We start from the raw sequence: 23259 nt of genomic DNA, 5'->3' as shown, positions 1-23259 counted from the left end.
AGGTGATTAGATTTGAAGGAGTGTTCAGCAAGGGCATATTTTGAAGAGTGACACGTATCAGCAATGTGTTCTTTCAGACATGCTTTTACGAATCTACCAGTTTGGCGAATATAAGAATATTTACAAGAGCATGGAATGTTATAAACTCCAAGGGCCGCCAATGGATCTAATTATTCTTTGGGAGATTTGAATAATTGTTTTAAAGCCTTGAAGGGTTTGAAGAGTGTTTTTATGTTTTTCTTGGATAATAATTTAAAGATGTGATATGTGGTTCCTTTTATATAAGGAAGCGAAATCATAGCTCTAGGGGGGGAGGGTAGGAGGTTGCTTAGAGGAAGGGAGATGAGCTACCCAAAAGCCTTACCGATTTGGCTATAGGAATAACCATTGTTTTTAAGGGCTTTCATAAAATGAGATCTCTTTAGAGAGGAACTCAGGATTAGAGATGTGAATGGCTCTAGAAAATAAGGTTTTTAATAGATTTTCGGGCTAGATGGTGATGGGAGTGGACATGGAGGTATCGATTAGTATGGGTCTTTTTGTGATACGCTTGATGAGAAAGTGAACCATCAGGGCCACAAGAGACCAACACATTCAAAAAAGGTAAAGTGAGGTGGTTTAGGAAGCTATGAAGGGCAGGGATCCCATGAGACCAAATAACAAAGGTATCGTCAACAAATTGCTACCAACATTATGGCTTAAGGTGACAAGAGATGATGGCTTTAACTTCAAAATGTTCCATGAAGATATTTGCGATCACTGGAGATAAAGAGGATCCCATTGTGGTGCCTTCAATTTGTTCATGACACACTCCATAGAAGGAAAAGAACATGGAGTTGAGGCAGATTTTTATGAGATTAAGGGTTGCAAGATCAACAAGATTTGTGATTAAATCAAGGGTTTCACGAACAAGGATTTTTGTGAACAGGGAGACCGCATCGAAGCTAACCATGATGTTAATAGAATCAAGATGAACATGAGCAATCTTTTGAATAAATTGTATCGAGTCTTTGATGAAAGAAGGGTAGTGTTCAACAAAGGGTTGAATTTTATCAAAAAGAAATTGAGTGAGTGTGAGTAGGCACTCTAATGGCACTGACTATGGGCCTAAGGGTGATGTCATTTATATGAATTTTCGGTTGTCCACAGAGTCTAGGAGTGATAGGGTGGCACGAGATAAGACACTTTTGAATTTTTGGGGAAGAGAAGAAGATTTAATAGCTTTAGTGACAGTGGGAGTAATAGATTTGACAGAATTTTTGAAAAGCGATTTCTAAGAGAATAAAATTTCAAGGAGCTTAGATTCATAATATGTTGAATTCATGATGACAGTGGCGTTCCCTTTATTTGCTTGAAGAATAAGGATATCAAAGTTATTATTAAGTTATTGAATGGCTCAAAATTATTCAATGGAAAGGTTATGGCGTGTTGGTTTAGCATGCCTAATCTGCTTCATGAGAGGGGAGGTTATGAGTGATGGAATCAATGGCACGCAAGATGCCTTCAAATGGAATTCATTTAGGAGTCAGGGAAAAATTGAAGCCTTTTTCTAAAAGTTTCAAGGCAGAGGGAAAAAAGGATAGTAGAAGAAAGATTAATAACTTTGGCATGAAGATTGGAGGAGGAAAGGGGAAGCGAGGAAGGAGAAGGTAAGGAGGGGAGAAGGGGGGAGGGAGAGGAGGGTAGAGACTTTCCCAATAAAGGGCTTGGGAGGTTTGATATAGAGTCAGGAGGGTTAAGAGAGCAAGAGGCTTCTAAATTAGGGTTAATATGAAAAGAAGAAATCAGATGATGGTTAGGTGAAATTAAATTTGGTAAGAGGAAATTAAATTAGGGTTAGGGTTAGATTTAGAGGAAATTAAATTAAGGCTAGAATCAGAGGACACAAGAGAGGGAACTAGGGAAATGGTTGAGGGTACCGCGGGTTGGTTGGCCACAAAGGGCTAGAAAGAGAGTGTTGAGAGAAATGAAAGGGGGCTTGCTGAAAAGCTTAAAGATGAGGCAACAAGAGCCTGTTTAAGGGGCTCAAAGGTTAGAGGAGTCGAGGGAGGCGAGGAAGGGCTCGAAGAGGTCAAAAAGGAGGATGAGGAGCATGTAAAGGCATAGCAAAGGCAGAGATGCGGAAGAGAAAGGGAGCTAGGGGAGGAATGCTTAGTATTGTTCTATTTTTCCACAAATGTTGTCAATAATATGCTAGCAAGGGTTGTTGAAGTCGCGGATGAAGTGCCAACATAAAGAGAGGTTGAACTGAAAGAGAGAGGGAGTGAATGAGAGGGAGTGAATGGGTAGGAACAAAGATGTTAACCACCACCATGGAATTTGCTAAAAACAAATGATCTGAATGAGCAAAGAGAAGTCCAAGGGTGGGAACATGATTGTTATAATTGGAGGAGGAACTATCAGGGGTGAGGTGCTACATTAAACCCGAAGTAGTAATGGAACAATTCGGGTAAGAGGAAATTAAATTAGGGTTAAGGTTAGATTTAGAGGAAATTAAATTAAGGCCAGAATCAAAGGAAACAAGAGAGGGAACTAGGGAAATGGTTGAGGGTACCGCGAGTTGGTTGGCCACAAAGGGCTAGAAAGAGAGTGTTGAGAGAAATGAAAGGGGGCTTGTCGAAAAGCTTAAAGATGAGGCGGCAGGAGCCTGTTCAAGGGGCTCAAAGGTTAGAGGAGTCGAGGGAGGCAAGGAAGGCCTCAAATAGGTCAAAAAGGAGGATGAGGAGCATGTAAAGACATAGCAAAGGCAAAGATGTGGAAGAGAAGGGGAGCTAGGGGAGGAATGCTTAGTATTGTGCTATTTTGACACAAATGTTGTCAATAATATGCTAGCAAGAGTTGTTGAAATCGTGGATGAAGTGCCAACATAAAGAGAGGTTGAACTAGAAGAGAGAGGGAGTGAATGGGTGGGAACAAAGATGTTGACCACCACCAAGGAATTTGCTAAAAACGAATGATCCGAATGAGCAAAGAAAAGTCCAAGGGGGGGAACATGATTGTTATAATTGGAGGGGGGCTATCAAGGGTGAGGTGCTACATTAAACCCAAAGTAGTAATAGAACAATTAGCATCAACAGGGTTTTGATTGATAAGATCAACTTTGGGTAAAAAACAAGTAGGTTGAAAATGTGTCGTATGATTGGTTGGCAAGGCCAAAGAATTATTTAATCCATAAATCATATTTAATTAAAGAGAATAATTTTAAGTGGAGTTTAAGAACCCGGAATGAGAGCAGAGCGAGAGTCAGATCTGATGAAATGAATTTCAGCCTGCAATAACACATGAATCTTAGTAAGGCCTCAGAAAAGAGTGCATATAAGATTAGAAAGTGCAAGGAAAAGAGAGAAAATTGTTAATATTGTTTGGGGAAAAGGAACGTCAAAATTTAATGGAGAAACATGCACACCATCACCATATTGAAACATCTAAAAATAATATCTTCAAGAATATTATTTATTATTGTCCAATAAGCCTAGTTGCTGGTGTTATGGATATGTAACATTTAAAGTACTATAAATGTAACATCTTCCTCTGCTAAATTCTAATTTGATCATCAAAATTAATTTCTTAGAAAAAAAACTAAATAAATGACAGTAGTTAAAATCAAGATTCACCACCTCTAGTAGTTAATGAACATCAAAAACATTTTCAATCAAGTAAAATTTGTATCATATCAAACGAGAAATTAAGAATGAGCAGTTTCTCCTTTGATTTACTTTGATCAATGGCATAATTATAATTTTCAATAAAACAAAATAAGGTATACTATATCTTTTCACCAATGTCAACCATTATGCTATGAAGAGTTCATAACTTAAGTAATGTCCTAACTATTATTCTACTAAAACTCCTAGTCAACAAAATTATAATATATGTGAATACCATGTTCAAATATAATGATATTTTCAAAAATATTCTTTTAGTTTTCCCATAAAAACCTAATTGATATTCACAAAAAATTAATAAACATTTTCAAGAATATTAACCTTTTAATTTATCCAATAAAAGTAAACCAACTAATGATTCTTAGTTTATAAAAATGTAGTAAACATGAACCATATTAACAAAAATTTAATAAATATATAAACAACTTTTTAATGATATTGGTTTAAAAAAATCTAATAAAAATAAAGATAATTACCAACCTTTAGACATCTAGAAATTAAAAATAATATCTTCAAGAATATTACCTCTTGTTTTCCAATAAACCAAGCAGATGTAAAAGCCAATTAATATCATTATAAAATTTAATAAATTTGGTTCACCTGTTTCAAAAATAAATTTACAAAAAAGCCAAATATAAATAACATGTTTTGTATGCATATAAAATGTTTTGAAATAAATTAACAAGTAATCAAACTCACTTTTTTTACCTCAAAAAAATCTCACTTCAACCTCATAGAAAATTTCTAAAAAAATCTCACTTCAACCTCATAGAAAATTTCTATAAATCTGATTAGATATAATTTCACATGATAGAAACTTTGACCATGAAAAAATATAATTTCACAGGATACAAACTTTGACAATGAAAAAAGATAGTTTCACATGAGAGAAACTTTCACAATTAAAAAAAAAGATGGTTTCACATGATAGAAACTTTGACCATGAAACATTGCCACTTGGAGTTTTCACCCATTGACCATGAAATATCGTCACTTGAGTTTCCACCCATTTCAAGATATATATGGATTATTGAAAACTCAAAATTAAGTTGTCCAAATATTAATTCACTTCATAATATTTTGTTCCAGTGGGTCAACTCTCTCCATAATGTTTTATTCTAGACAACTGAGATTTCAATTGTCACCATTTTGAAACATCTAAAAATAAATAGTTGCATATTCAAGATGGATATGGATGATTAAAATTTCAAAAAAAATGTGAACCAAAATAAAAACCGTCAAAGTCAAATTTCATGTGGTTGAGTTGAGAGCAGCAGCCACATATGAAGGTTAACCATCCAATGGGGTGTCCAGGCTTGACCGAGCCTTGCACAATCCTAATGACAGTGGCTTGTTTGTGGATAGAACATTCTTCCATCTAACACTGACACTATCCTGGCCTAGGTTCAGCCTTGCTTTGAAAAAGAAAGGAAAAAAAGGCCCAAAACACTCCTTGACTGGAAAAAAACAACAAAAATATAATGTAACAAATAAACACACTAAAAAATAAGTTGTCCAAATATCAATTCACTTCATAATATTTTGTTCCAGTAGGTCAACTCCTTCCATAATGTTTTATCCTAGACAACTGAGATTTCAAATTGTCAACATTTTCAAACATCTAAAAATAAATAGTTGCATTTTAAATGGTAAACCTTTTCAAACATGTAAAAATAAATAGTTGCAATCTCATCTTAATGATGGTGGTGGTGGTTAACTTGCACAAATATGGACTACCTTTACAAATAAGTTGTCCAAATCTCAATTCACTTCATAATATTTTGTTCTAGTAGGTCAACTCCTTCCATAATGTTGTATCCTAGACAACTGAGATTTCAAATTGTCTAACATTTTCAAACATCTAAAAATAATGGTCAACCTTTTAAAACATGTAAAAATAAATAGTTGCAATCTCATCTTAACAATGGTGGTGGTAGTTAACTTGCACAAATATGGACTACCTTTACAAATAAGTTGTCCAAATATCAATTCACTTCATAATATTTTGTTCCAGTAGGTCAACTCCCTCCATAATGTTTTATCCTAATGTTTTATCCTAGACAATTGAGATCTCAAATTGTTAACATTTTCAAACATCTAAAAATAAATAGTTGCATTTTAAATGGTCAACCTTTTCAGACATGTAAAAATAAATAGTTGCAATCTATCTTAATGATGGTGGTGGTGGTTAACTTGCACAAATATGGACTACAAAAATAAATAGTTGCAATCTATCTTAATGATGGTGGTGGTGGTTAACTTGCACAAATATGGACTACAGATGATGGTTGTTAACTTGCACAAATATGGACTACAGATGATGGTGGTGGTTAACTTGCACAAATATGGACTACCTTTACAAAGAGACTATCTAATAAATAGTTGCAATCTCATCTTAATGATGGTGGTGGTGGTTAACTTGCAGAAATTTGGACTACCTTTACAGATGATGGTGGTGGTTAACTTGCACAAATATGGACTACCTTTACAAAGAGACTGTCTAATAAATAGTTGCAATCTCATCTTAATGATGGTGGTGGTGGTTAGCTTGCAGAAATTTGGACTACCTTTACAAAGAGACCGTCGATGGGCTGAGCGCAAATTCGCCCACAATGAGAAGGCATAATATTCTCATTCTTCCTATTGAGGCTTGAATAATTGAATGAATTTGCTTCAACACAAAGGATACTAGGAGAATTTATTTAAATCATAGAGGGACAAAAAAACATAATTGAATGAGAATTTATTTAAATCATAGAGGGACAAAAAAACATAATTGAATGAATTTGCTTTAACACAGACAGGATACGAAGAGAAAGAGTATTTATTTAAATCATAGAGGGACAAAAAACAAAAATAATCATATACTCAAACACTCCTTTTTTTTTTGAATTAACCAAATAAAAATAACAGTTGAGTCCTCCTTTCCGGTCGCTATAATCTTATACTCGAAAAAGGACATCAGTGGTTCATCTTAGGAGATCACCTAGGCGTGTGGATTTCCAACCCAAATAACTAGTACACAACAAAGTCCAACCGAAAAGATTCTTATTCGTCAATAACTATATTATTACATATACGCAAAATATCCAAACTCAAACGTTTCTTAGCTCGACAATAATTTGATAAGCATCAGAAATTAGCAATTTGAGTCACTAAACATAATAATAAAAAATATCTTCTAAACAAAAACTGTCACTGGGGATTAATTCGTTTCCAATGTTACTCTTTAGAAACTATTTTTTTAAGTCTACCTTGGCAACTTAAAACAGAAGCAGAATATTCTCAGTCCACATGCCCTAGCACATAAGTCCATTGTTCATATGGAATCAAATTATACATCAAAGCAGCCTACATTCTGGATTAATCCCGAATGTGCGCTTATTTCACAGCACATTGACTTGCAATACACAATTTTCCAAATATCCAGACCTCAACAGCATTCTGTACATAAAAGGGATTGCATGTGAGGCGTCTATGCAAGAGTGCATACATGATCCACGGCTGTAAATAAATGCTGCCCATCTACAGCACTGAATGGTCCTCCCATGCATCTGTAATAGAGAGATTAGCAACAATTTCAGCGATAGCAATGGTAATTTGGCCATCATAAACTTGGCAGTGATAGTTTGCAAAATATGTGATGAGTAATTACCGGCATAGGGAAATATATGTTGCATGTTTCGGAATTTGTCTGTGCCCCTTCTAAGTTGAAATTTCAAAGAAATGTAATGCCAGCCGAACCCTCATTAATTTGCAACTATATAACACAATGCCAAATACTTATATGCCCTCATCCCTCTATCTGCAGTAAATGGCTTGATCTATTTGAGGTGGGATTGGCTTTATTTCAGTGCCAAGTTCCTGCTCAATCTTGTACCTATATTGTGAAAAAATATGTTAGAGATAGTAAAATTTAAGCTTCATATATAACTAAAGCTTAAATACATAGAAGAATAAAGGTAATTCAAACTTCAAAGAGTATAAGGACTTACAAATTAAACCGATCCTCATATGTAATCAAATTTACAGCGAGTCCTAGATGACCAAACCTTCCAGATCGCCCTACCTGTATAAAAGAGTAGATGTATGACTAAAATGCTAGCATGTTCATGTGTATAATCTCAAAAATTGTCAGCTTTTAAGACAAACAGATGAGAAACAAAAAGACTACAGCAACGGAAGATAAAATACTTACTCTGTGCAAATAAGTTTCTGAATTCTTAGGAAAGTCAAAATTGATAACAACATTAACCGCTTGAATATCTATTCCTCTCGTAAACAGATCTGACAAAATAAATTTAAATGGGGAATAAGATAACAAATAAGCAGCAGAGTAAAACAACGGAACATATAACATTCGGGCCATTTAATGGTGGCAAGATATTTGATTTACCTGAAGACACCAGATTTCTACAGGCACCATTACGGAAGTCATGGAATACTCTGTTCCGGTGAGATTGTAACATCTTCGCATGGATGTAAAAGCATGAATATCCAAGCTCCGTAATTTTTTTAGCCAAGAGTTCTACTCGATTAACAGAATTGCAGAAAATTATTGACTGGTTGATTTGGAGCTGCAGGAACATGACAACTTTTTGAGATATGCTTAAGATTTATCTTGCATCAAAATAAAACACGATCACATTTTCAAAATAAAACACGAGCACATTTTGTTCAATGGAGCGATAAAACCAACCTTGGAAAAAAGTGTGTTGAGACAATGAACCTTTTGCCTCTCCTCCACAAATGCATAAAACTGTGTGATACCTTTGAGAGTTAGTTCATCCATAAGGTTTATCACATATGGCTTGCGCAAAAACCTATCCTTAAATGATTTGACAGTGACTGGAAATGTAGCAGAGAACAATAATATTTGGCGGGTTTTAGGAAGAAATCTGATTAGCTGTTCCACCAAAGGTTGAAACTCTGGAGAGAGGAGTTTATCAGCCTGAAAAAGAAAGAGAATTTTGGAGACAGTCAACACCTTCAGTGTCAAGAATTCACCTCAAATAAAATGAACACCAATGTCATATAGGGCTTTATAATCCATCCAAAATATACAAATATAATAACCTATATGCATGCAATTTGCTAGTTGAACAGGATATCAAACATAATTACAAACTTTAAATTCCCCAAGTGATATTGAATAACCAATTCTCACAATCCGTGCACTGTATGCCATGTCAAAAAAACAGCTATACTGAAAAGAACCTCAACTATAAAAGAACTTACAGAACATAAGCAAAAGTCACAGCAGCTAACCTCATCCATTACAAGCATTGTACAATCTTTCAGGTTGCAAACACCCTTATTTGCCAGATCCAGAATTCTGCCTGGTGTGCCTACAAGTAGATGAACTGGCTGATACAAGCGCATGATGTCATCCTTTAAGCTAGTTCCCCCCGTACTAACCATTACTTGAATATTCAAGTGCTTGGCCAGCTCCTTGCACACTTGTGACGTCTGAAGTGCAAGCTCTCTTGTTGGAACTAACACAAGAACTGCACCAAAGAACCAAAAGTTACTGATTCATAATAAGCACCTAAATAATACTTCACAGAATTTCTAATTTCCATTAGCCTGGGCAAAAGACCCATGCAAACAGGTTTTTACCCAATAATTAACATCTTTACATGCGCTGGAAGTTTAGCTAATGTTTTTTGTAAAAAAAATAGTAAATAGCTCTCCCTTCATTTATCAATTACACTTTGTGTACAGTCCACCGTGATCACCTTTTGAAAATTCTTTTGGAGCTGGCACCAGACAGAAATGTTCTTACCCTGCAGGTATTTGCATTCCATGTTTGTTGCCAAGTGGATGAGGAACGAGTTATGGACTCAGTCACTTTACTTCCTCTAATTGCAAGTGACCTGGGCAAAAGACACTATGTAAACAGGTTTTTACCCATTAGACCCTACAGTTCTTTGAATTCCATGTCTGTTACCAAGTGGATGAATGAGGAACAAGTTATGGACTCAGTCACTTCCTCTAATTGCAAGTAACATGTGCAAAAGACACTATCTAAACAGGTTTTTACCCATTACCAGATCCACCAGGTCTTGATGCTGGATCCCAGATTCACATTTTATATCCAGATACTATGGATCCACACAGATATGCATAACATCTGCCACATAAATGGATACTTCAAACCCAGAAAAAGGTCTGAGACATTGACCTTTTTATTTTCAATTTTTGATCAAGGAAAATGACAGTTGATCATGATGTAGTTAGACACACTCTGAATCATATCAAGAGTGATCATCGATGCAACTACATTTTGTATTTACAGTTATCTTTTTTGTATGCATCACGATTTCAGTCTTCAGATTTGCAGCTGGCACCAGACAGAAATGTTCTTACCCTGCAGGTCTTTGGATTCCATGTTTGTTTCCAAGTGGATGAGGAACGAGTTATGGACTCAGTCACTTTACTTCCTCTAATTGCAAGTGACCTGGGCAAAAGACACTATGTAAACAGGTTTTTACCCATTAGAAGGCTGGACAGAAATGTTCTTACCAGTGAAACAGGAATCGCCGATTCCGGCGATTAATCGCAAGTATGAATCGGCTCGGCGGCAAAAAGTTCCGATTTGAAACTCGGCGAGTCAACTCGCGTTGACCGAGTTTAACTCGTGGTCAACGCGAGTTTGACTCGCGATTCCTGCGATTTACGCGACTCTGCGATTTTTTAGCGAGTCCCGCCAATTTCACATAGGGTTTTCGGTTCCGGTTTGCGTTTATAACATGCGTCGTATTGTTTAACGGTGATACTGGTGCATGTTTCATTGGTTGATAGCGGAGAGGCAGAGTGTAACAGTGATACTGGTGCGTGTTTCATTGGTTGATAGCGCAGAGGCAGAGCCGCAGAGTGATACCGATAGCAGTGATCACAGTCCCGAGTCCGCAGTCTTCACTGTTCAGTCGACAGACTCGACACCGCAGCACCACAGAGCAGCATTCGAACTTCGAAGCCGCAGAGCCTGCGTCACGTGTGAGCCTTCAGCGGCCAGCCTTGACGTAACAAAGAGGTAGCTCGGGTTTTCTCAAATCATATTCGACGTAAATTACAAATGTGTAATTTGACTGTGACATAAGTAACATCAATGTGCTTTCCTAAAGATTAATGTGTTTTCGGCGTTTGAGTCACCATCATATTGCTGTTCAATCCATTAAAATTCTACCTTAACACTGTCAAGTTCGCCAACATGTGCTGTGCAAGCTCGAGTACATGTATTCCTTTCACACTGATTGTGTTCTCATTTGTTCCTAAAGATAGGAAATCTCTGTAGCGGCTAGCCACAGTTGTGTCACCATCTTCATGCCAACCCACCTGCAGGCTGCAACCTTCATTACCCTGCATCCTTTTGACTTACCAAACAGACAAGTAACTGTTGCTAAGGTGTGTGCATGAGTTTGGCTATGGGTTGAAGTGTGCGTTAGATGTCAAGACTCAAAACAAGTAATCAACCTTTTAGAACTTACCTCTACACATGCATTAGGACTCACCTCCAGCTAAGTGTGTCCCCATTCTTGCATGATATATATCGAAGTCTTATGATGGCATGCACCTACTATGTGCTGTCCTAGAATGCATCCTCATGCAGTCTCAAGATATAAAAGTTACCCTCTCTTGATGCATGCACCTTCAAACTGCTGTAAAAGAGGAAAGTGTGCTGCTATGTTGCAGTGATTAGTGTGCCTTCTTTAGCTAGGCAAAACAGTTCATATCCTCTTCATGAATGTGCCCTGTGTATAAGCAACTTTTCGGTGCTTGTTTCAATGGTCTCCCTAGTTCCTGCAAGACAACATGTTAATGGGCCTCCCTAACACCAGATCCATACACTGCTGATTCAACAGAGACCATATTTCTACCAGCAAAACCTGAATACTGTACAAGCCTACAAGGCTTCTTTCATGACTATCTTGGTTCACACCAGAGGAGTGAAATGTATGAGAATTTGATCCATATACAGATCTGAGATGACCCAATGCTCTACCCATACTACCCAGTCAGAGTTACAGATATGAGTGTTTCACTGTTTTGTCCATATGTCAAAGTTAGAGGTATGGGTGATCACTGATTAGTGATTACTGATTAGTCTAATTTCTTCCAAAACTGTATGTGCCTTATGATAGAGAGATGGCTGCCCAAAGGTAACAACACTTGGATATGCTGTAATTTTCTTTGTACGTTACCTAATGGCAGGAACTGGCAGCATAAATCCCTGTGTTTTCTTTTGGGGGCAGACCAAATTTATGGCATTGGTCCAGCAGAAAGGAAAAAGAGGGGTTCTGTCTTCATTTAATTTTTTAAATTTCTAGCATATTTTAAATTTTTGGATAATTTTTAAATTTGATTTTTTGTTGTCTTTCGCAGGAGCCACAAATAAAATAGAAGCCAGACTCCAAATCTTAACAGAAGCCACAAATTAAACACAAGTTCAAAGCAACAACAATGCCGAGAGAGAAGGACTTTGCTTGGGCTTATTGTGACAGGATTCCCGGAGACCCCAGGCTCCTTTGTAAATTTTGCAAAACAAAATGTAGTGGAGGCATTTATAGATTCAAGTTCCACCTTGCACAAATACCTGGCCATGATATAGGTATTTGCGGCAAGGTTGACGACAATGTCAAACACCAAGCAGCCTTGGCCCTTGAGATGTTAGAGCAGCATAATGCCAAGAAAGCAAAGCAAAATGCTGAAATAGGAACTGTTGGAGTTGAACTTGATACTTTTTCTGCCACTAGCCCCATGTCACCTCAATCTGTTGAATCCTCAATGCCATTCCCAAGTTTTCCACACATGCCTCCAAGGCCAAGTCAAACTCAAAGCCATGCGAGTCCTTCAACTCCTTCCTTCAACACTGGAGGTGGAAACATAAACACCTTTTTTGCTCCCCGCACAAAACCCAGTTCCCAACCTACCTTGGATGGCACTGGTTGGAAAAAAAATATCCATAGTCAGGCAAGGAAGGCCATTGCTAACTTTTGGTACTATTCTGACATACCTTTCCACTGTGCCAGAAGTCCTTATTGGCAAGCTATGATTGATGCAATTGCTGCTGCAGGTCCAGGGTTCAAAGCCCCTACATCAGAGACCCTTAGGACAGATATGTTGTTAGAGAGTGTTGAAGATGTCATGCTTGTGCTAGCTGAGTTTCGTTCATCATGGGTAGAAACAGGGTGCACCATCATGAGTGATGGATGGACAGATCAGAGGAATAGAACTTTAATAAATTTCCTTGTATCTTGTCCCGCAGGCACAATGTTTCTCAAGTCAGTGGATGCTTCAGATAAGGTTAAGACTGCCCAACTTATCTGTGAAATGATGGAGGAAGTCGTTCAAGAAGTGGGAGAAGAACATGTTGTACAAATTGTCACCGATAATGCAGCGAATTATATGGCTGCTGGTAGACTTTTTGAGATGAGGCACCCCACTATTTTTTGGACCTCTTGTGCTGCCCATTGCATAGATTTAATGCTTGAGGACATTGGTAAGCTTCATTGGATACATGAGGTTGTGGAGAAGGCAAAAGCCATAACCAAATACCTATACAACCACACTATTGTCCTAAACACTATGAGAATATACACTGAAGGTAAAGAAATTGTTCGACCTGCAGTGACTAGATTTGCAACAAATTTCATATCTTTGCAATCTGTGGTTGAGCAAAAGATAAATCTGAAGAGGATGTTCTTGGGACCTGAGTGGATGGGATCTAAACATTCCAAGACCCCTGAAGGCATCGAAATTGCTGCACTTGTGTTTAATGATGGCTTCTGGAAAGATGCTGAAGAGATTATTGCTGTGACGGAGTCCCTTGTTAGAGTTCTCAGGTACTTTTAGTCTTTTAACTTTTTCATTTTTTAAATTTCATTTCAAGCTTCTTTTTATTTACAATGTTTCATATTTCTTTAAATTTGAATGCTTGAACTTTCAGGATGGTTGATGGTGACAAACCCGCTATGGGTTACATTTATGAGGCGATGGATCTCGCAAAGGAGGCCATCAAAAGAAGATATGGGGATGATGAGACAAAGTATATGCCTCTTTGGGACATTATAGATGCACGTTGGGATAGGCAATTGCATTCCCCCTTACATGCTGCTGGGTACTTCTTAAACCCACAATATTTTTATGATAAGAGCAAATTTAATGAGGATGGGGAGGTTGGCAGAGGACTTATGACATGCTTGGAAAGGTGCTTCCCTGATCCAGAACAACAAAGTCGTGTCTTTTCCCAACTACAAGATTATAGGGCACCATCTAAATTGTTTGCCTATACCAGTGCTATAAGACAAAGGTCAAAGATGTTGCCAGGTACCCAACTTGAAGGCTTCATCAATTCATTAAATTTGTTTAAACTTTATTTTGTATGTTAAATGTTTTATTAAATTTTCTTTTCTTTTTAAGTTTTTACTATTTACTAATTTGGTACTTCTAGTCTTCTACTCACAAACCCTTACCACTTGCTAGGTCTTTGGTGGCAAAACTTTGGTAGTGATACGCCAGATTTGAAGAGATTTGCCATTTGAATCTTAAACCAAGCATGCAGTGCTTCAGGTTGTGAACGCAACTGGAGCATGTTTGAGAAAATACATTCTAAGAAGCGCAACCGATTGACACAAAAGCGCTTGAATGACCTTGTATTTGTCCATTACAATCTACGACTTCGCAACAAACAAATACAAGGTGAGATTCGAGAGCTTGAATTTGAAGGTTTCATAATCTAGTTCGTACTTTAAAAGTTTAAAGTTCAAACTTCAAAGTGAAATTTTAATTCACATTTCAATGTCTCATGATAATGACAGGTATTGATCATTCACCAATCGACCTTGAAGAGTTAGATTTGCAAGCTACAAATGCGGCAGAATGGGTTCAATTAGATGAGCCTCCTCTTTTCAGCCTTCATGACTTGGAGAACTTTGAGAGTCAAGCAAGCGAAGGAGTGGGAGGAATCGCTTCTAGTTCTCACTCTTAAGAGTCTTAGACTCTTAGTTGCTGATTTTTTTCTGATTAGTATGCAGTTTTTAACTTTTTTGTAAACTTTTAGAAGCATATGCTTCTAAGGACTCAAGACTCAGTGCTTTGGATCATGTGTGGACTCATAACATATATGAGATACTTATTTATTCATGATATTTTGGACATCTATTGATATTATGCATTGTTTGGACATACCTTTACCCAATATTAATGAAAAATGGTTTTTTTAATTCAATATATGTGTATATTTTTATTTAATGAATTTGCCGATTTTTTCCCGATCCGATTAAAACTCTTCGCTCTTTTGCCTCGCCGATTTATTGCCGATTCTGAGTCTGGTAACATTGGTTCTTACCCTACAGTTCTTTGGATTCCATGTCTGTTACCAAGTGGATGAATGAGGAACAAGTTATGGACTCAGTCACTTCCTCTAATTGCAAGTAACCTGGGCAAAAGACACTATCTAAACAGGTTTTTACCCATTACCAGATCCACCAGGTCTTGATGCTGGATCCCAGATTCACATTTTATATCCAGATACTATGGATCCACACAGATCTGCATAACATCTGCCATGTAAATGGATACTTCAAACCCAGAAAAAGGTCTGAGACATTAACCTTTTTATTTTCAATTTTTATCAAGGAAAATGACAGTTGATCATGATGTAGTTAGACAAACTCTGAATCATATCAATAGAATGATCATCGATGCAACTCAATTTTGTATTTACAGTTATCTTTTTTGTATGCATCACGATTTCAGTCTTCAGATTTATAAATTATCTAATGATTTCAGTTCTAATGTTGCAATGCATGAATTTTTTTTATTGTTTGTTCCATTAAAAAAAAAAATAATCTACCAAAACAACTAAAAATAGATTTTTTGATGTAGTATAGAACACCAATAGCACCTTCTAAATTCTAATACATTAAAATAGCCCATCTTTATAAGGCAATGAAAACTACAGTACAAGCTCATCATAGTCTAGATTTAAGAGTACATCTATTAATGTCATGACTCTTCTCCGTTCACTTGGTTGGAAAAGAAGATGTGTGCTTTACATATTTATTCTGTGGCTGCATTAATTGGCACTATTTGGTGTTCATGGAAGAGACAATAATCTAGGGATTCTCCGCAGATTAGGTATGACTGATGGAGGGGGCATCACGATAGTTTGAAGACATTCAAGAAGATACATGAAAACTAGTTCAAGGAGACTCATCATGAAGTAACAAAAAAACAAGAGTTAGCAGATCTCTGAGATACAGACTGTCAATAGTACATAAAGAAAAGTTGCAGCTGAAAATGGAGTTGCAGATTCTTTGGTTTCCATAACATATGAGAAGGCCATGATAACCATAGTGAATGTCAAAGGAAGGTGGTCACAAAGTGAGGAAAGGAAAAGAGTCATAAAGGATAGTTTGAATAGCATGGAAGTCGTAATTGTAAATATGAAGGAGAATGGCCAAACATGTAACAAGTTAAGGATAAAGGACTGAGCACAGGGAAGACTCAAGGGCACTAGGGAAGATTACTGAGAGAACAATACACCAACTGAAAAGCTACCATTCCTTCAACCTGTAGTTCATGTAGAAGGCAACCAATCCGGCGATGATCATGAAAGATGGAAAGAGTTGCTAATTTGGCCAGTTACTGATATAAAAGAGAACCACTTTAATATTTACAAAAACCAAAAACAATTAGATGTGATTATGTAGAAAAACTTGTTAGGGACCTATCAAAATTTATGATATGGTCTGCCTTCGCTAAGAAATAACAGAAAGAGCATGGAATCAGTGTTATATCAATAAATCCCCATACCCTCAGTATCTTAAGTGTGTTTATTTCAAATTGTGTGAGCAAGAAGAATAATTTAAGCCATTTTTCATCTGTTATTGAAATGAATAAGAATTCAGAAGAGTTTATTAAAAGCGGGACGAGGTCCAAGACACTAGATATTGCAATAGAGTTATGAAAGACAATCCATTGGTGGAATCAAAAGCTTAGATGTTACCCACAAAAAGCTTGCCACAGTGTAGTCTCAGAGCCAAAAAACAGACAAGACAAAACATAATGTTCTTCCCAACATGCAGAAGAGACGAGACAACAACAATGAACTACAGGGACATATTGTCAAATATTCTGAACCATGTAATAAATTTGCAAGCTAACAAAGGAGTGAAAGAGATGGGGAGCAACTCCACAAAGTCTCATCACAAGCAAAAGCCATTGTGATGCTGCTGAGAAATATTATGAACAAGATTAGCTTACATATCTTTACTCAGCATTACAATGGAAGAAAGTAAAGGTCAAATTGGAGACTATGAAGGAGACATTGATATCAGAAAAAAGATATAATGCAGATTATATTGCTCCAGAAGACAACAAAAAATAAAAATAAAAAATAAGGAACAAAGATCTAACTCAAGTTGCCAGGCACACAGAATTGGACATATTGAACATCTTCTCACCAATCTTTTTAGACCAAATAACCCCAACTTCACATGGCCAAAAGCCTCAGGTAAGATCAAATTTTTTCTCCCTAGTGAGCTATATCCCCTTTAATTATGACCAGCAAAGAATACAACCCTTCTAACTATTGTAGTGAAACTGATTATTGCATTCAACACATTAATATTGGATAGCTTAGCTAGGACAAACAACCAGCCATGGCAAAACTGATCATAGGAACAATTTCTTCTCAGCCATGTCAATACAGGTTGTTGGGGCAACGAAGATATATATATATATAGTCCCAGTTTACATTAAATGCATTGTGTTGTAAATAACAAGTTACTATGTCCCAATTATTCTTTGCAAGTACTCAATTTTTTTGTGCTTTTGACGAGCTGCATAATACCACATGCTGCTTTTATAGAAAAACTCTACACACAGGATACTTCCTTGTTCCAACCATTATTTATGGAGCTTCAGTAGATTGTAAGCATGTCCTTTCAACCAAAGGTTAATAATAAATTCCAAATGTAAATAAGACACAAAATTACCAAGTCCACACAAAATCACTTTGATTATCATTTCATGTCCATCAACTTGTTGCATCACAAGAATCCAAAAGGCATATATCAAATGATTAGTAGCAAAGGAGTCCACAGAAAAATAAAATTTACCTTGTATGGTATTTTTATTTTGATCAATCTTCTCTATTGCTGGAATGCAAAAGGCAGCTGTCTTTCCCGTTCCATTCTTTGCCCGAGCAAGAATATCACTCCCTGTTAAAGCAATAGGAATACTTTCTTCTTGAATTGGAGAGGGCCTTTCAAACCCTTTCTCATAGATTCCCATGAGCAGCTCTTTTTTGAGAAAATAATCTTCAAATTCATTTCCTTTTGTAGCTGTAACATCCTACAGAAAATATCAAAATCTAGTTGTAAGAGCATGATACACAATAGGAAGTAAGATATAATAACCAAAACCATAAGTTAACATTCTTCCCAATATAAATAAGATAATGCAAACACCACAGAAGCAACTGAAACACACAAATATCACGAGAATCACCATTGAGGAAAACAAATAAAAAATAACTTTCCTAATTTCTTTCTTCAAAGAATTTGTGTTTTTCTAAAACTCAACTAAATGCAGCTCAAACAACTCTTCTTTGAACCTGCATTACTTTTTTTCAAAACTCAACTAAATTCAGCTCAAACAGCTCTTCTTTGAATTAGCATTACCTTTTTTTCAAATCTCAACTAAATTCAGCTCAAACAACTATTAGTTGAGCAAGTATTGATTAGGTGTGAGGCGTGCCACATTGAAGTCATAAATAGTACTTTGCAGACCCAACGTTAACAGAGGTTCTGATATTACTTTTCCTAGAGTTTAATATTCTCTTATCTACCCCACTATCATAATGTTCACAGCAGTGTCATAAAGTCTAAAAAGATTCCACCCATACACGCAATACAAGTCCCTAAAACTATCATCGACTTTCATTGTACAATAAACCTACAAGTATGTGACGGGTGTTCACCTAAAAGGTTGTTATACTAGTACATTCATCCTCTGGTGACACATTCATCCACTGGGAAAACATCCCATGGTTCATTGACACCTCAATCCCATCCCACACCTCCATAAAACAAATGACTATCCTCACTGAGAATTCATTCTTATATTAGGGTTTCATTCTAAGCTAGAAACTGCACACATGTTTTCAGCTAACGTGACTGAATCAAAGCACTCTTGGTGATCAGACTTTGTTTGAGAACAATCCCCGCCCGTCAAAAGAAACACAGGTCACCACAATAATGCAGTCAAGAGTTCATTAGAAGTCAAAACAGCTGAGAGAAGGTGAAATTCCACCAAACTTGACAGCCCAAATTGCAGTATACATCAATGGACGAGGCCAAGCATCCCAGGAGAATTTCATGTAACCAATAATTTTATCGAACGTCGTCAATATTTGTTTCTAGTTAAGGTAAACAGCATGCTTAATGAATGGTTAAGAAAAATATCTTATTGGTGAAGCAAACATACAGAGCAAACATTATCATCACACAATTAATATTTGACATTGCAGATTAAAAAAGCATATGCACATGATTATTCTACGTTTTAGAAACTCTCCGATATATGAAAACATGCCATTGGAGACAGAAATACAACTGGGGCAGCAACTGACAAGCTTCTATAGTCCTAGAAATTACTCTAATGGAATCATAAATTGCACTATTTTTTTTAATCCTTGTTTGAGAAAAGCATACCTCAGTCTTGTACCTAGCATCAGCTTGTGGTATTTTCAATTGGGCCTTCCAATCTTGCGTGCTGGATAAACATAAAGAGAAATTATAAGTGATTTTATATTTTATTAAATACTGTTATTCTATACATTAAACACCATTTGAAAATATCATACCATCCTTTAAATTACTGATACAGGATATGAACATAATCAATTCATTGCAATAAGATAACCATTGGCTATTACCGTGAGAAGAAAACTAATACTAAAATATAAACATGTGACCAGTAAAAAATTCCCTCTCTGGAAAAATACACTACCAGCGTTTCAGATACATTCAACAATTTTCAAAATCTGATCAATGCAATCATCACTAAGGTCATGCAACAAGGAGAGCTCCCCCGGTTATCACGATATTTGTAACTATGCTACCCAGTAATAAAGAGCTAAGAATACATTTGGAACCACATCGAAAAAACAAAAACAAAGTTGCATACAAGCACACATCAGCAATACAATGTTCAATGGACATGGAAACATATTGCCAAATAACATACCTCGAACCAACATCTTCTGTCAGTATCTTTTCCTCCGGTTCGTTATGATTTTCTTCTGGAGCAACATGCACAACAGGTTCAGAGTGAATTTGATGATTCCTGCTTTGTACCATATATTGCGGTTGTGTTTGTGATTGCTGGTAGGTCTGCCTCTGTTGTGGATATTGCTGTTGCTGGAAATTTCTTTGAGGATATGATTGGTGCTGCTGTTGTTGAGGATTTCTTTGAAATGGCTGAAACGAGCTTCCTACACGGCCATTCGCCATGTTTGACCCGTTATTAGCACGGGGATGCATATTAAAGATCGCTTCACGGTTGACCTAGACTAAAAACTGATCTGTGAATCCTTCGACCTTGAAATCTTAAAATTAAAAGTTTTGGATATCAGATTCTGATTAAACTACTAAAATTTCCCTAAAATATGCACAGATCTGGTAGTTGATGCACGAAAGTCTCCAAATCCTGGCCGCCTATTTGCAAAATAGAACACAGTAAAACTGCTCCCGTAGACAGTACCCTACAAGCTTTGTCTCAAATATTCTCTTCTTAGAGATATTACCACAACATCTCCCAGAGTTGCTCCTTTCGCACGCTTTGTACAATATTTAATATAGCATTTGGCGATTTCCCAGAAATAAAGACAAGATAAACAAAAATTTACAGCTCAAACGAATAATCAAAAACACAGCGAATATGTTTACAGCATCTGTGCCTTCGTCCAGCTGTCCAGAAAATAACCGGTAAAGCGATCTACACGAAGAGTGAATCGCAATAATTTCCAAAAGCTGACCAATAGCGACGCAAATGTTTTAAATCACCAGCAATCGAAAGAATCTTACAACAATCTAAAAGCGCTCCGTGAACCACCGAGGTTGTTCATTCACAATCAACCCAAGGCTTAAGCTTCGGTTAAATTTACAACCCTCCAAAGAACTTTCATGCAGGGAGAGAAAAGAATTAACTGTTTTGTCCCAAGAAAGATAGCTTTTTCAGATCAGATATGCCGCTTCAAAGTATGTTTTCCAGGTTTACCGCTTCAAAGCAGTTTTTTTCCCAGATTTGCCGCTTCAAAGCAAAGATTTTTCAGATTTAATGCTTTAAAGCCCTCGAGCAGCAGAAAGCAGAGCAAGGCATCGATCTCCAACAGATTTTCAACAAGAGGACTTCATTTATTTAGATCCACCACTTTTCGAAAGAATATTATGCTTCCCCGCTTCAAGTGAAATATTTTCAGACCGTGTTATATGAAGTCAGCTGACGGCAAAGCAACCTGAGCAAGACACCGTTCTCAAACCGACTTTCTACAAAATCAATTTATTTATCCGAATGCACCACCACCGACCGACGTGGAAACATCCAAATCGCCAAGAGCTATCGCTCTTTGAAACCAAACAGTAAAGGAATCGAAACCCTGGCTAGAAATCAACCCAGCCTAAGGAACATGAAACCCTTGATTTTGTTCTGAGGCGTCTTTACCGCACCTTTCATTCAAAAGCTCTAAAAATTGTAGTCAATAAAACCACTGTGAGCATCAATCTTGTGACGTACCTTTGACAGCCGGAGAGGATTTCAGCGGAAACAGCTATCCGGCTTGGTGGTCATCATAATCAGGGTCTGAACTTACTAAATTTGAAGCAATTTTCCGTTTAACAGACCAAAGAAATTTCCGTAATGATGAAGTGGATGCGCGTTAACACTTGAGCTTCTGCTGTGCAAACCCTAACCAAGGTTAAACCGACAATCAAGGTTGGGTTGAGAATCAGTATCATTAAATCCAAACAGTTTGGAGAGTTGTTAGGAGGAGTGCAACATTAGAGGGTTTTATATAGCAGAAAGGAAATTTCTTTTGGACCGTTGGTGAGGTTGGTGAGGAGAACTCAACATTTTCTTTTCTTGTTGTAAGGTGGGTATGTGGATTTTCAAGTTTACGCCTAAAGATGAGCAGGTGGACTAAAGGGTATTTATATTTTGTTAATTTAATAAAAGTGGTATTTAAATTTGATAGGATTTAAATAGGAAGCATTTTAAGATGTTTTAGATTATTACATTTTAGAAAAATATATATAATTGGTGATTTGTTATAAAAACCTCAATTATCTTAGTATTTTATAATAAATAATGATTTTAATTTTTTAAATTGTGTATGATTTGAATTTTTTTAAATTGTGTTGGATTTTTTTTTATTAGAGTGTTAGAATTTGGGATAATGGAGGAGTGAGCATGTCACTACACCTCTTTTCATTATATTTAGGGGGTGGTGTGGGCATTTCACTACATGCACTCACACGTGTAAATAGTTATTACCATCTTTCAATTTCATGGTAAACTTCTCTTCCTCCAAGTGCTCTAGGTTGAGAGACCTTGGTCGCGTGTTTTTATGCTATATTTGTGACATTTTTTAAAATTGTGTATGATTTGAATTTTTTTTAATTGTGTTGGATTTTTTTTCGATTAGAGTGTTAGAATTTGGGATAATGGAGGAGTGAGCATGTCACTACACCCCTTTTCATTATATTTAGGAAGGGTGATGTGGGCATCTCACTACATGCACTCACACGTGTAAATAGTTATTACCATCTTTCAATTTCATGGTAAACTTCTCTTCCTCCAAGTGCTCTAGGTTGAAAGACCTTGGTCCCTTGTTTTTATGCTACATCTGTGACATTCGTCACCACAGGTGGGACGATTCCTTGGTGAGGGGGCATATCTGGGTGCGAAGATTCAAGGTTATGTGGAAAATTGAGGGTTTCCACTCTAGTGTGGAGGATAGCTTATCTACATAGCCATGGCTCGGCATGCAAGAGAATTTATGGAGGCTTAGCTATTGGGTATGTGTATCTCCAATGCATGCATTAGACGTTGAGCAATAGCAAGGGGAGAAGACAAAGAAACGTAGTGGTGGTACTCTCTCGAATGTTGGCGGCAACCACAGCGACAGCCATTGTTGGGGAGGGAGGTGGCAGCCATCAACTCGCCCTCATGGCGACAGAGGTTCATGCCCGATGGGCTAGCCAACACTGGGTAATTGTGACATCCGTCGCCACATGTGGTACAATTCCTTAATGCATGAGGCAGTGAGGGGCTCATATCTGGGTGCGAAGATTCAAGGTTATGTGGAAAATTGTGGGTTTCCATTCTAGTGCAAAGGACATTTTATCTACATAATCGTGGCTAGCGTACAAGGGAATTTATGGAGGCTTAGCTACTGGGTATGTGTATCTCCAACACATGCTTTAAACGTTGAGCAATAGCAAGGGAAGAAGACAGAGAAACATAGTGGTGGTACTCTTTGGGATGTTGGCGGCAACCACGACACCAACCATTGCGGGGGAGGGAG

General features: G+C 37.0%; 2 protein-coding genes across 3 annotated transcripts; one reads left to right on the top strand and one right to left on the bottom strand.

Moving 5' to 3' along the window:
- Positions 1-6696: 6696 nt before the first annotated feature.
- Positions 6697-21719, bottom strand: LOC149176822 (uncharacterized). Its single transcript, XM_089419984.1, has 10 exons — positions 19923-21719; positions 19388-19448; positions 17792-18026; positions 8934-9172; positions 8365-8616; positions 8062-8242; positions 7864-7952; positions 7661-7734; positions 7321-7545; positions 6697-7219 (listed from the first exon to the last, which is right to left on the bottom strand). The coding sequence occupies exons 1-9, from the start codon at positions 20216-20218 to the stop codon at positions 7467-7469; spliced, it is 1506 nt and encodes a 501-aa protein (XP_089276110.1). The 5' UTR covers positions 20219-21719; the 3' UTR covers positions 6697-7219; positions 7321-7466.
- On the top strand, positions 10028-14895 carry LOC149176823 (uncharacterized). 2 transcript variants are annotated; one of them, XR_016258078.1, is made up of 3 exons: positions 10028-13510; positions 13615-14366; positions 14486-14895. XR_016258078.1 is itself a non-coding variant. In XM_089419983.1 (2 exons), exons 1-2 carry the CDS (start codon positions 12129-12131, stop codon positions 14054-14056), a joined length of 1824 nt encoding a protein of 607 aa, XP_089276109.1. In that variant the 5' UTR covers positions 10028-12128; the 3' UTR covers positions 14057-14895. The 2 variants fall into 2 exon arrangements, 1 of the variants encoding a protein (XP_089276109.1); XM_089419983.1 differs by having other exon boundaries at positions 13615-14895.
- Positions 21720-23259: the final 1540 nt, after the last annotated feature.

The sequence above is a fragment of the Pinus tabuliformis genome, chromosome 4_1 (assembly GCF_031772625.1).
Source record: "Pinus tabuliformis cultivar Carrire ecotype Pingquan chromosome 4_1, CPIR1, whole genome shotgun sequence".
Taxonomy (NCBI): domain Eukaryota; kingdom Viridiplantae; phylum Streptophyta; class Pinopsida; order Pinales; family Pinaceae; genus Pinus; species Pinus tabuliformis.
The sequence above is the reverse complement of the archived record's forward strand: the minus strand, read 5'-3'. Positions and strand labels throughout refer to the sequence as shown.

What these genes read in the sequence shown, in the direction of transcription:
- LOC149176823 (XM_089419983.1), top strand. Translation starts at nt 12,129, where the DNA reads ATGCCGAGAGAGAAGGACTTTGCTTGGGCTTATTGTGACAGGATTCCC. An exon ending in TCCCTTGTTAGAGTTCTCAG is followed by an intron (nt 13,511 to 13,614) that starts GTACTTTTAGTC and finishes TTGAACTTTCAG; the next exon opens with GATGGTTGATGGTGACAAAC.
- LOC149176822 (XM_089419984.1), bottom strand. Translation starts at nt 20,218, where the DNA reads ATGCATCCCCGTGCTAATAACGGGTCAAACATGGCGAATGGCCGTGTA. An exon ending in ACAGAAGATGTTGGTTCGAG is followed by an intron (nt 19,449 to 19,922) that starts GTATGTTATTTG and finishes ATGTTTATCCAG; the next exon opens with CACGCAAGATTGGAAGGCCC. An exon ending in CAGAAACTTATTTGCACAGA is followed by an intron (nt 7,735 to 7,863) that starts GTAAGTATTTTA and finishes TCTTTTATACAG; the next exon opens with GTAGGGCGATCTGGAAGGTT.